The sequence below is a fragment of the Epinephelus fuscoguttatus genome, linkage group LG19 (assembly GCF_011397635.1).
Source record: "Epinephelus fuscoguttatus linkage group LG19, E.fuscoguttatus.final_Chr_v1".
In the NCBI taxonomy this organism is placed as follows: Eukaryota; Metazoa; Chordata; class Actinopteri; order Perciformes; family Serranidae; genus Epinephelus; species Epinephelus fuscoguttatus.
Window position 1 is genome coordinate 32905664 of NC_064770.1, and position 13053 is coordinate 32918716.

Here is a 13053-nt window from a genome sequence, read left to right on the forward strand (position 1 = left end):
ATATGTAAACTCATCTTCATTGGTCGACTACAAACATGACGTATCATCTGAAACATGGAAGTAGCTACATGCCCATTAGCCCACAGCGTCATTAACAGGCGGCTCGCTCAGTGTGTGACGTGCACTTGGAGATAAAATATAGGCCTATATTAATGAAGGTTCATTAGTACGGTTTGTATTTCTCTGTAATGTAGCACAGTGTTAACAATGTTACTGACACTATTCTTTCTCACACCTTCAACTCAAACCATTGTGTTGCCCCGCCCAAAATATATCATTTAATAATTAAGTTAAAATCGTAAACATGCAGGTGACTACTCGACTAATGGCCCTAAATGATGACTATTGGTCGACTAGGAAAATTCTTTGATGGCGGCAGCCCTAATACATATAAATATATATTTCCTTGCCAATAAATTCTGATGAACCCACGTAAACCAGTGGGTCCTTCCTCTCACCCTAGGCACTCACTCACACTCATAGCAACCAGATGCAACCAAAGTGCCTCACCTCCAAACTGCTCTCGAGCGCTCCTAACTTAGTATTTTCAGAAAAGTACCTTGCATTTTGCAAGGGACAGATGATTTGGTGGACACGGCCCTTGACTTCTCAGCAGATGGACTGCCACCTCTTGGATGAGGGTGCAAGCCCTACAGTGCAGACCCACTATACACTCAGAAATTCGCTCCTATTAATTGTGTATTGGAAGCGACTGATTCTCTGCACAAAGCCCGTACAAATATCTTATTGTACAAGAGCAGAGCAAACCTTGTGTCAAAATAAATCAATAAAATCTATGCATCCTGTTGGTCAAACAATCCAGTCAATTAATTAAGTACCACTTAATATAGCCGACACCTTCAAACCCTGTATATACAACTACAGTGTCACACGGCAGAACTCAATATGCACACAGTAAAGCTCCACCTCCGCCTAATTGGTGCATCCTGTCCATGTCCCATGTATTTCGGCCATTACACCACCACGAGTGATTGAAGTCAGGAAACAATCACGACAACAGCAACATGGCATTGTTGCTTCCTAATGTTAGCATTGACTCCATCCTCAATTACAGATTACAAACTTTCTTGAGTGTAAAAGCTCATTTTGACCTTGGGATTGTAATTTCACAACATAAGGTCCACCTAGTAACTTTCTCCAGAAATTTTAATTGCATCTCAGTCTTCATTAGCTGCTGAGAGAGATTAAAGTTTTTGCCTTCTTTAAGCGAGACAATGAGACAATGAAAGAAGAGAGATCACATTCTTCTTCTTACAAATGAAAAGCTGCATTATTAAACAATGAAACACAAGCAAACATCTTACCACACTGAGATTATGTTAGATAGAAATGGGATCTAATTATAATTCCTCATTCTGACTCAGTTTCATGAGCACCCACAGACTCTATAGGCAGACTCTGGTCCAAAGACCCAAAAGTTTCAGTACAGCCTGATGGGATTGTTTGCGAGTGACACATCGGTATCACGACACCTCACTTGTCATTCTTTTGGGCTAGTGGTTGTATTTTAGAAGCTTGCTGTCAGAGGTGGGTTGATAAAGTGGAATGGCATCTACTAGCCATGCAAAGAAAGGAAGGTCAATGTTGACAATATGCACATAAGAATCAGTCGTCTAAGAAATACTTGCTCATTGTATCTGAGAAAAGCCAGAGAACAGTGTGCAGAATTCTCAACGAGACAGCTGGCCAATGTGAAGAGTGGTGGAATGCCACTACAACACCAAACATTTTGAACCAAACTGTTCTCAGAGTACAGAAAATAAGAACCACAAAACTGAAGTATCTGAAAACCTCAAATCAAGCTTCCAGCAGAATAACTGTAAAATGAGTTGGGCAACAAGACTGGGCAGTGAGTCAGTGTTTTCAATCATGAATACAGTGAAAAAGTCAAGTACAGCAAACTCACCAATGAGCACTTACATCAGTGTGTCTGCCTGGACATCACACAAGTGTGGGGACTTGATTACACAACAAAAGTTGATGCAGAAATATATTGTGCATGCAAGTGGACCTCTATGACTTGTATTGAAGTACCCCTGCTACAGCAGATTTCCTACCTGTGGGGAACTCTGCAGGCACTGTGACAGTGTCTCCAGCTACCAGTGAGGGCACTATCCACGTGTAGCCGTAGCCGGTGATCCCGACAGAGTGGGCCACCTCGAAGATGGTGTTGGCCTCTTCTTTTGTGCAGTAGAGGAGAATGACAGGGCTCTGGAGCTTCTTCAGCTGGTTTTGGATCTTTGAATCTCCGTCGTCTACGGACATGTCAAGTAGTAAAACTTCCTCCAGTTCCCAGCCCACAAAGCTGTTCTCGATGGTGCTACGGATCTGGATGGGACAGAGGAAGAGGAAGCTGATCAGAAGACAAAGGAGATTTTATTTTAAAGGAACAGTGTGTAGGATTCATAGGATTTAGCGGCATCTAGTGGTGAGGATTACAGACTGCCACCAGCTGAAACTTCTTCAGGTCAGAATTCCTTCAATATTCACTGTCTAGGAGGTTTTTACAGGAAGCCAAATTATCCACAGAAGTCAAACATTAAATAAAGCAGTTTCATATTAAAAGGAATTAGTATTTTTGCTCGTCACTCTGCTCAGGACTGAGTTATGGCTGGTTTTGAGACTTACTTTTAAGGTGGAATGCTAACTTGTATTGTTACTCAATGCATGAGTTGACGATGTGAATCCATCAACACACCTTAAATGTGACAACTTTGACCATTACTGTAGTTTTTATTGTCTCTCTTGGATAACACAGACAGATCTTCAAGCGACCGACTGGATTATATGAACTGCATATATTCTAATCCTCTCTTGGAGAAAAGAAAGCGCTGTGGAGCGTTGTTCCTGTGGGCTCCAGCAACACTAAACCCCTGAGCTTGCCTGGGGAGGACTAATGTCTCATGAAGAGAGACTCTCACTCCAGCCTGATCTGTTTTGTTCTGAAAATGTTGGCGTGCAGCCTTGTTCTGTGGACGATATACAAGGTGCAGACTTCCATCTGTGTCACTAGTAATAAGGAAATACAGCCGGTGCTTGACAACAACAACTCCGCCCACATTTAAGGGTGCTGTTTGCGGTGGAAACGCTCTAAGCGGCCTAGGGTCTAGGTACCATGTCTGAAGGTTTACTTTTGATTCCAAAGGTACCATACCAGAAGTGTTTGGTGGAAATGGGGCAGGAAAAAATCCTCTAAATGGGGGGTTATTACAAAAGGACAATTGCAGAGTTCATACCAACCACTGAATGCTGAGTAAACCTGTCGCTAATCAACATCAATATTAAAATTCTATATATTGATTTGAACAGTAAATTTTCCCGTTCAGAGCTGCAACATATTTAATGTGACACTGAAGTGATCAGGTAAGCTCATTCATCTTCTGTTCTGTGTCATTTTTACTTTCTGATTACATGTCTGTCTCAGCTGAGTGCGGTTACCTTGGTGACAAAGTCCTGGTAACCAGGGTAGTACGTGGTGACGATGGAGAAGATGTACCAGTCGTATTCCTCCATGATATTTAGCATGACTGAAGCCTGCTGCTCGATGGAGGGGCCAAACTGAAAGAACATGGAGTTGTCATCCTGGAAAATGACAAGAGACACACACACAGAGGCAGAGTGTAAACGGTTACATAACAATATTGGCCTGAACTTTAATTTAGTTGGCTTTACACACAGAGGAGAACAGATACTACTTAAAGGACGGCGGTGGTTTTGTAACATTATTGGTGGGAACATTAATTTAGCCGCCTTTATTCTCTCGCTCACAGAGGAGAAAGGCGAGAGGACACCAGTGGGCTTGTAATGATACCGGTCATGATTTTCATTAGTTGCCTTTATGACTCCTTTAATGAGTTTGTACACGGGGGTGGCTGGAGCAAATTCTGGGGACTCGAAGCTGCTGTCCTTAATCTCATTGATCATTTTCATCAATTTGTTTTATTACAGCCGTGTTGGAACAATGCAATTTCAATGTAACCTGCAAGGTGCCACATATTAAGACGATGAATATACTCGAAAACGGCATACACAGCCCGGTCACGCTGTACATACAACATTCTCTAAGTCCCTTGCCTTGGAGAGGCTGAATCTAAATATGAGAGATACAGAATGTACAGCAGGTCCAAACAGCAGTACAGTCAGAGACACTCCAATAAACATCGCTCACAGACTGATATCCGAGCCACCAGTGCTGAAATGGAATATTGAGCTGGACAGAAGAGGAGGAGGTGACAAATGCTAGTCTAGACAAGACTCTGCAGTTCTGCGACACAAGCTCGTTATTGTGCATGGGTGAGTCGGATCTGTGAATCCAGCTACTTCATGCACAGTAGCATGTTCATGGTCTTTGATATTCATGCTTCCAATGTGACATATTACATGAGTGACAGTGATTTTGTTGTGTCAGGGTGTCTACAGGTCTACGGACAAATCATCAGTGTGGTCCAACACAGAGGAAGGTTTTATGCAGGTATATGGTTAATAGAAGGAGTTAGGTTAATCTATACTTTCCCAACAGGTAAGCGCAGGTATAGACCAAATTACTGTGACATCAGCTCACAACAACAGTCACTCCCAGGTAGACAACCAGCAACTGATTTGAGCTGCAGAGACATGTGAAATGAGAAAACTTGTTCGCGTCACATTTCTTCTCATTTACAGACGTTCAAAGATGTACAGTTAAATACAGCAGTCTGACTTATCTGATGTTTTTGCTGTGCTTATTTTATGTGCTGTTTTGCTTCACTAGCATCTTTGATAAACCAAACCTATCCGCACCGTAGCTAAACCATGTACTGCTGTGGATGGGGCTGCAGCAGAACCTATTCTAGCCACCTAAAGAAATCAGTATCAGTTCCCATTTTACCTGACACACTAACCAATCAAGTCAGCAGTAGACCAGCAACTCCCGTGTTCTGCCAAGTTAAATTACTGTTTTTCTCAATGGAGTCTGGTGACTTTGAGGTAACGGCTTCAGTTTCCCGTCAAAAAGAGCTGTCTGATGGCAAGGTAAAGCAGTAAAAATATTCTAAATATAGTGCACACTTAAAGCCCCTACAAGGAACTTTCATTTTGAGTTGATTTTGGCGACCCTGTGGACAAAAGCGGTAGTGTTTTGCCGGAATGAAGCCTACATTTCCCATGAGCTCTAGCGCGTATTGTCGTAAAGACGCTTACCTGGCTCGTGCATGTGTTTGTTTTGGGGATGAATGAAACAACAAGAAGAGAAAACTTTGCCCCCGCTCCTATCAGGGATCCCAGCTCACCTCTGCCGCGCCCCAGCTCCACCTCTCCGACGTAAGCGCCGCCACCGGGGTAAACACAGCGGTTGGCTGGTAAGGCTGAAGGCCTGTTTGGCGAGCACTTCCACGGCTTCTTGGACTGAGTATGGAGCGGTGCCTCGCCTCTTTATTTCTCGGCACTCGCTGGACCCTGTCGATGCCTGGCTGGTACCTATCGTCGGCCCGGATGAGGTGTTCCAGCCCCGCGGCCCCTGCTCTCCTCATCCCTGCTGGCGCGGGGTGAATCTGCACAACCTGCGGCCTCTGTGTGTGGCTCCCCGGACAGCTAACGCCGTGGACCCGCTGGCTCCTGCCAGGATTGGGCTGGTAAATGCTAAATCACTAGAGAATAAAACGTTTATCCTGAAGGATTTCCTGACTTCCCGAGGATTGGATTTTCTCTGTGTGTAAGCAGCTGGGTAAGATGACATGTGGCGTCTGAGTGCCGTAAATTGTTTCGTCCTGGAAGCGACCTGGGGTGGACCCGGAGACAGTTTCCTAAAGGTATGGATATACACTATATAGAAATAGCTTATCTTCACACTGATGGTCTCATTTGCTGTTGTAGGTCACGCACAGACATCAGCAGAAACGAGAGACTTTTGCATATCCAGTTAAAAGTTCCTTGTAGCGGCTTTAAATTGAAATTGACTTTTTTAGATGAGTCTTTTTTTTAGGTGGCTAAAAACTGACCAATTGAAGCAGCGTTTCCTCAGCGCCGTTTCATTCTATGTAGATGACACAGGGATCTCTACAAGCTAGTTACTGTTAACAACATTGTGAGTTGGTCTATGGATCGTTTCAGTGCTATTCTACTGCTAGGGCACCAGCTTTGGTCTCTGTTTACTTCCTGTCAGCTGCTACATTAACAAACATTCCAACAGGTAATACACTTCGACCCTGTCTGTAAAGTAATAAGACAGTATTAGATTCAGTTTTAAGATTTGTAACATCAGAAATGTGGACCTTCACGCAGAAAGGCTTGAATCATTTTGACAACAAGGAATTAAAAAATGAAGAAATGAAATCAGATCAAATGTTTGTGGTAATTATGAACACACAACTTCAAGTTTAAGACTATTTAATGACTTTTAAAGCTTCAGTTGGTAAATAACTTTTTTCATATGAGCTGAAACTGTTACTATATTTACACAGCACTAAATGAGAAAGATAATCTGTGAAAAAAAATCATACTCCTCTGCCTACTCTATTGCATTGCAGTATTACTTATGGTCTTACTACATGTGAACAACAACAACCAATCAGAGTCGAGGAGTCTCTAAAGCAGCTGTCAATCATGTCAGTCGCTCTGTAATCAAATGTTTTCAGAAACACCTTTTAGTGCATTGTTTAGCTGTAACATGAGAGAGCTTGTGACCTAGCCGCCATGTTGGATACAGTTAATCAGAGTACCAACCCCTGTCCACCAACTAGACTTTCTCATTTTACAGCAAATCTGAAACAGGCAACGCAGTAACAGAATCTTAATTCATATTTGATCAGCGCTGCCTTGAATGACAGTTTGACTGCAGCTGATGGAGCCATTGACATGATCGAGAGCTGCTTTAGAGACTCCTTGGCTCTCACAGGCTATCTGTGTGATATACTTCTTTCAGGATATAGTGACAGGTCCAGCAAATATGACACAAAGTTGTTTTCATAAAAGTTACCGACTGGACCTTTAAGGCCTTGTAATAATGAAATTGAAATCTGCAGACTCCCTGTGCGTGTTTCGGTTGTGGACTGTATATGAGTACAGTCAGTTGCAGCTGACAGTCAGGACATGCAGGCAGGGTGTTGAAGTCTCTCTGGCTCCTCAGGACTCTCTGTGCTTCACTCAACATCAAAGGCTAACCTGCTCCTCCCAGAGGACGCACATGGGCTGATCCGTTACCTTGTTTCTGCATTAATGAGATCAGGGCTATACCATTGAGGTGGCATGTTGAGAGCTTCAACGCGTATGTAAAAACACTCGCCGAATGCGCTTGCAAATGTGCTGCGTCCGTGAGGTTTGAGACATGTCATTATCGTCTCGTGCTGTGCGAAACGCGTTTTCGAAATGATGAAATAATGATGCACACACGGCTGTTGGACTCCATGTTCCTCAGCTAACTTGAATCCATTTGTTCCTCAACTTTCCATCTCTTCTCTGCCTCCTTCTCTCTCAGCCTTCATCCATCTCTATCCATCTCTTCTCTCGCTCTGCCGTCCCATTTATACCAGTGGAATTACTGCCAGGGCACAGTTATAATTGAATTTCCAGATTCGCGCACTCCCGCTCCCCCCTTTATCCTCTACACAGCACCCCGCCACCCTGTTTCCCCCCATTTCCTCTGGCTTCCTCTCTCTATCTTTCTCTTCTTAAGAGCAGTATTAATGTACTGTCCAACACACTCATTCAGAGTGCCAGAGGTCTGCAGAATTTTCATTAGCCTTTGAGAAAAAAAAATGCATGCTAAAAGAAGAGCAAGACAGAAGCAGAAGCAGGGAAAGGATGAGAGATATGGTAGCAAAAAAAAAAAAATTACTGGTGGGAGCGGACGGAATGATAAGAAACCTTGGGTAAAATTAAGTGCTGCAAAACACCTCTCTTCATTTACAGCAACAATAATTAGGGTCTGGCCACATTATCACCTCTGTTGGCACAAGGTGATCGATTAGTGAGTATTAAAATTCCCAGAGGGGGTAGCGAGGCCAGAGAGTCAGTCAGCCAGACGCAGGAAGCCAGCCAGCGAGGCTTTGAATGCGCTTCTGAGCCGGTCACTGTCTTCTCTGTGGATCTACGGCTGACGTCAGCGTTGGCTACTGTACACAGACAACAATACACCACACCACACAATGCAGCGGGATGAATGGCCGGTGGAGACAGGGGAGAGGGAGAGATGGAGAGATACGGCGAGAGATAAAAGCGTAGAGGAGAGGACGGATAAGAGAAAAAGAGGAAAACAGAGAGAAACTAAAAGGGAGAGAAAGGACATAAGCAAGCGAGAATAAAAAGATAGAGATGTACAAAAAGCAGCGAGGATGTAGCTGAGATTTGAAGGCTCCAGAGGGACACAGGCAGAGGACAATGTGGTGACAATAGGATGAATGGAGAGGAAGAGGGCAGGCCTGGCAGACGGCTGTGATCCTGTGTGGAGCGAGTGAGCAGTGAAGGGGCAGGAAGCCAGGAGTCGGTGAAGGAGCAGGGAAACGGAGGTGTGTGTATGTGTCCATGTGTGTGTCTCTGTGTGTGTGTGTGTGTGTGTGTGTCAGGCAGTCAGCCAGCCATTTAGGCAGGAGGAGGCTAAGCCTGAGTTGCTCAACCACAGAGGACTGCTGCTGTCAGAGAGAGGAAGAAGAGGGATGGAGGGAAGGGACACATGTGTGCCCTCGTCTACAGGAGGCATGTGCATGTGGGTGGGGGATAGAGACATTTCCGTATCAATGTGTGTTTCTGTGTGTGTGTGTAGGTGCCAGTTTGTGCAGTTAATATGTCTGTATCAATGGGCGCCCTGACGGTATATAGCATGTGACGGCAGGAATGTGTCCACAGAGATTTCGCAATACTTTGTCTACTGTGGGAGCTGTTTGAGGCAGGCTATGTAGCAGATCAGGCCTGAATTCTCACGTGATCTTTGTGATTCTCGCGTGATCTCATGAATCCAGCTGCCTCGCAAAGTAACATGATGTGGGCAGAATTGCAGAAGGGAAGTGAAGCCCTAAATACAGACACATGTAACACTTGAAATTACTGTTCTCAGAAATCTTCAAGCTTCCATTTTGAAAGAATTTTAGTCATCATGTTCTGAGTCTGTTACTATTGTGTCTCTAGTTTTTAACACAGGTGTTGTTGTTTTTTTGTTTGTATAGCAGTTCCAAATAAAATGTGATGAAGGTTATTTTGAAGCACTTCCTTCTTGAATATGCAAAACAATTACTGTATCATCAAGGGTGTAGTGCTGTTTGTTTAAGTACGGCAGTGTGCCTGTGACGCACCTGCTTGCGTGCATGCACATGGTTATTCACTGCTGGAAAGATGGTCTTAACATAAAGTGGGCTGTCTATACAGTATAAAATGCAAATACTTTTGAAATGTGTTCTACATAACCAGAGAAAATTGAGAAAAAGGCGCTGTGGCATTTGCTTTTGCTCAAGAGGAGGAAACCCTACAACTACCAGAATGCACAGTGCCACACCGGAACAATAAACGCTCTCGCTGACGTAATGCAAGTTGGTTTTGTCTCGTCCAAAAACAATACGGTAGCCCGCTGGTGTGGTAGCGAAAAGGCCAAGAAATGTCTGACAGTAATGATAAAGGTAGAAGCAAAACTTACTTACTACTACTACTACTTACTAACTTTACTAAAATTGAATAATCCTGAATGGTCTCACTCTTGGGTGAAGTCTAAGAGCAGATTGACCTGGCAAACATTGGGATGGTGAAACAAGTTCTGGGAATCCTCATCCAAGAGGCTTCTTCAGTTCTGTTCTTCTTCTGAACTGAAAAAGCCTCTTGGATGAGAGGTCTGCAAGACGCTCAAGCAAGCTCCCTGGTGATCTCTATCCAACATAATCTAGGTTTGGTAGTTAAATTGGGAGGTGCTGTGTGATAACTCCTCATTTCAACTTCACCAATCAGCCGTTCTTTGTCCAGTGTGGCACCTTTAAACTTAGCAACAGCAATAAAAAGAGTGTCATGCTCATGGCCATTTGGAACTTTTCAACAGATAACAATGCAATCCAACTGACGCTTGCCGATGTTACATTCATGTAGGACATGGTGTTAGACTAAATAAAACAAAACAAACAAAGTAATCCTTTCAAGTAATCTATTTTTAAAGACAGCAACTTTATTCACAATACCACCAATTTAAACTGTAACTGAACACAGCCGCTCATACTTTCATATTTGGAACTTAGTAGAACTGCCTCCTAATAGTCGACCAAACATTAGTCAGCAGGACTTCATTGGTCAGGTTAATTTCCAGGGCTGGTACCTGCGGTTATTCCACAGGCTAGTTAATAACATGTCGGGCAGGAAATCCAAAGTGTGGGATCATTTTGAGAAGGTGAAGGACGAACCCAAGGTGATATGTAAACTCATCTTCATTGGTCGACTACAAAAATGACGTATCATCTGAAACATGGAAGTAGCTACATGCCCATTAGCCCACAGTGTCATTAACAGGCGGCTCGCTCAGTGTGTGACGTGCACTTGGAGATAAAATATAGGCCTATATTAATGAAGGTTCATTAGGATGGTTGCTTGTGTTGCCCTGCCCAAAATATATCATTTAATAATAAGTTAATATCATGAACATGCAGACGACTAGTCAACTAATGGCCCTAAATGACGACTATTGGTTGACTAGGAAAATTCTTAGTTGAGGGCAGCCCTATAACTTACTTGTTGTTAAGTTACTTGTATTCAGTTACTCCCTAACCTTGTATGTGTGTATCTGTGTCTCTCATTTTGCCCGTGTGTTCCTGCACGTCTGTATTTGTGTTAGTTTGGCCTCAGTAGGGCTCTCTCTTTGTTACATACGTGTGTGTTTCTTTGTGTTGTTTGTGTGTGTGTGTGTGTATTCCATGGTTGACGGGCCTTGGTCTGCCGGAGTTGCCTGCTCTGCCCCAGAGCCTCTAAATGAGTGCACTCACACACTCCTGAAGCAGTTATTTGACTTGGAGGGGGAGAGAGAGTCAATAACTCAGGTATTTCAATTACACACACAGGGGCACATCAGTGACTGCAAAAGAAATAGACCCACTTCCAATCTTGCTCTGGAATATGCACACACACTCTCACACACACATATACACACAAATTTGAATGGCTTTAAAAACAGACACTGACATCTTCACACACATACACACATTTGTATGCAGACACGAATGTACACACACGCAGCTGGATTTAAAAGCCACCCTCGAATAGAAGGGCACACTCGAACACACACAATACAGAACACCAAATGACAAATCACGACTGCAATCACAGACTAATACTGGGGTGTTGCGTTGGACACACAGAAGCACTCGTACACACTTCACACACACACACATACACGAAACAGCACGATGAGACAACACGACGACTCACACTGCTAAAGCGGATTGTACACTGATCACATGAAGCAAAACAAACAGGGAACAAGGAAACAGGCTTTCACAGGTCAGGTGCATGCACACATTTGCACTTACATGCACTGCGTTCTGTACATACTGCGCTGTAATGTAACCACAGGGAACACTGTAATAATATCTGTAACACACTGTGCTATCGCTCGAACTGCAGAGACCATTTTTCTCCGTCTGACTGACAGCTGATACGGTGCTGCAAATGTTTAAAGGCCCGGTCAATAATTATGTTCAGGTAACACACTGCTCATGTCAGTTAGGTGTTTGTTTCTGTTGTATTTGAGCATTCTGATTTAAATATTTATTACAAGGTAACTGACGTGATTTGGATTTTGAAGATCTTATTGTTTATACTTGTCTGTCATGGCTGTAAGTGTTCTCGCTTTAAAGGGACAGTTCACCCTAAAATCATTAATACATATTTTTCCTCTTACCTGTAGTGCTATTAATCAGTCTAGATTGATTTAATGTGAGCTGCAGAGTGTTGGAGATATTGGTCATAGAGATGTCTGCCCTCTCTCCAATATAATGGAACTAGATGGCACTCAGCTCGTGGTGCTCCAAAAAAATAAAGGCAGCAGAAATCATGACCTGATTACGCAGGAAAATCCACAGACCTTGTTATGAGCAGTTTCATGAAGGAACTATTTACTTTCCACCCACCAACTGTATCACCACATAAAGGGAAACATCTAGGTGCTCGCTCACCTAGCACTGCTAGCTTATTTTACAGCTCAGCTAAGGAGGATGCCATCAATGTTTACATCTCATGTTGTCTCGTCCATGAGTAGATGCACTCTTCCTTCTGCGTGGTGATACGGTTGGTGGGTGTAGTTTGGTAGGAAGAAAATAGTTCCTACATGAAACTGCTCACTGTGGATTATCTTGAGTAACCAGGTCATGATTTCTGGAAAGAGACATTGCTGTTGAGTTTTTCAAATGTGTTTTTTGGCGCTTTGAGCACCACAAGCTGAGTGCCATCTAGCTCCACTATATTTGAGAGAAGGTAGAAGGTAGACTGTACGGCCAATATCTCCAGCATTCAGCGACTCACACCAATGATTTAGGGGCGTTATTCCTTGGATTCAAAGTGTTTAGTACAAGACTAAATACTAGAGGTCTTCATGGGTCCAAATTTCATCAAATTTAGATTTAGAAATCAGATTTTATTGCTATGGGTCTCAGTTCTGTGTGTCAATATGTCTCCATGCATACACATCCTGATCACGTGGTGTGTAATGAAGCTCTAGCGATGAAGAGAAAATTTCATTCTCACCCTGCCATTCACTCCTTGCATGTATGCTCACTCACTGTCTCTAGGTGTCATTGTCTGGGTAGGTCAATTGAGTCATCAGCTGATTCACAATCAACCAATAGCGCAGCAACATACCTTCTCTGTCAGCCTATCATCTTACTGCTCCTCATTTTAAATATGGTTCCTTCTCTGCCATAGTTCTTTCTTGCTTTAGTTGTGTGCACCCTCCATCTCCCCATCACCACCTAACCTTTACGGATTCATCAGCCTCATCCGCCTCAGCAGTCATCAGCCTCAGAGTCATCAGCCACCACCACCACCACCAGTGTCTGGACTCCATGGGGGGATTTATCCTGCTGCCGCTCAGATGTCCCT

The 13053-nt window shown here is 43.5% G+C and overlaps 3 protein-coding genes across 6 annotated transcripts in view; 1 reads left to right on the top strand and 2 right to left on the bottom strand.

Annotated features, from left to right (window-relative positions):
- Window positions 1-13053, bottom strand: part of srebf2 (sterol regulatory element binding transcription factor 2) — a 597702-nt gene that overhangs the window by 336605 nt on the left and 248044 nt on the right. The window lies entirely within an intron of this gene.
- zgc:65811 (uncharacterized protein LOC393524 homolog) overlaps window positions 1-13053 on the top strand; it is a 635041-nt gene that overhangs the window by 234927 nt on the left and 387061 nt on the right. The window lies entirely within an intron of this gene.
- The window catches only part of LOC125879891 (glutamate receptor ionotropic, NMDA 2B-like), a 206195-nt gene that overhangs the window by 91270 nt on the left and 101872 nt on the right, over window positions 1-13053 (bottom strand). For all 4 annotated transcript variants that reach the window (XM_049562032.1, XM_049562031.1, XM_049562029.1 and 1 more), the window contains exons 5-6: window positions 3460-3603; window positions 2079-2349 (exon numbers count right to left, since the gene is read on the bottom strand). In XM_049562032.1, coding sequence (XP_049417989.1) covers window positions 2079-2349; window positions 3460-3603 — 415 coding nt within the window. The remainder of the gene's footprint in view (window positions 1-2078; window positions 2350-3459; window positions 3604-13053) is intronic.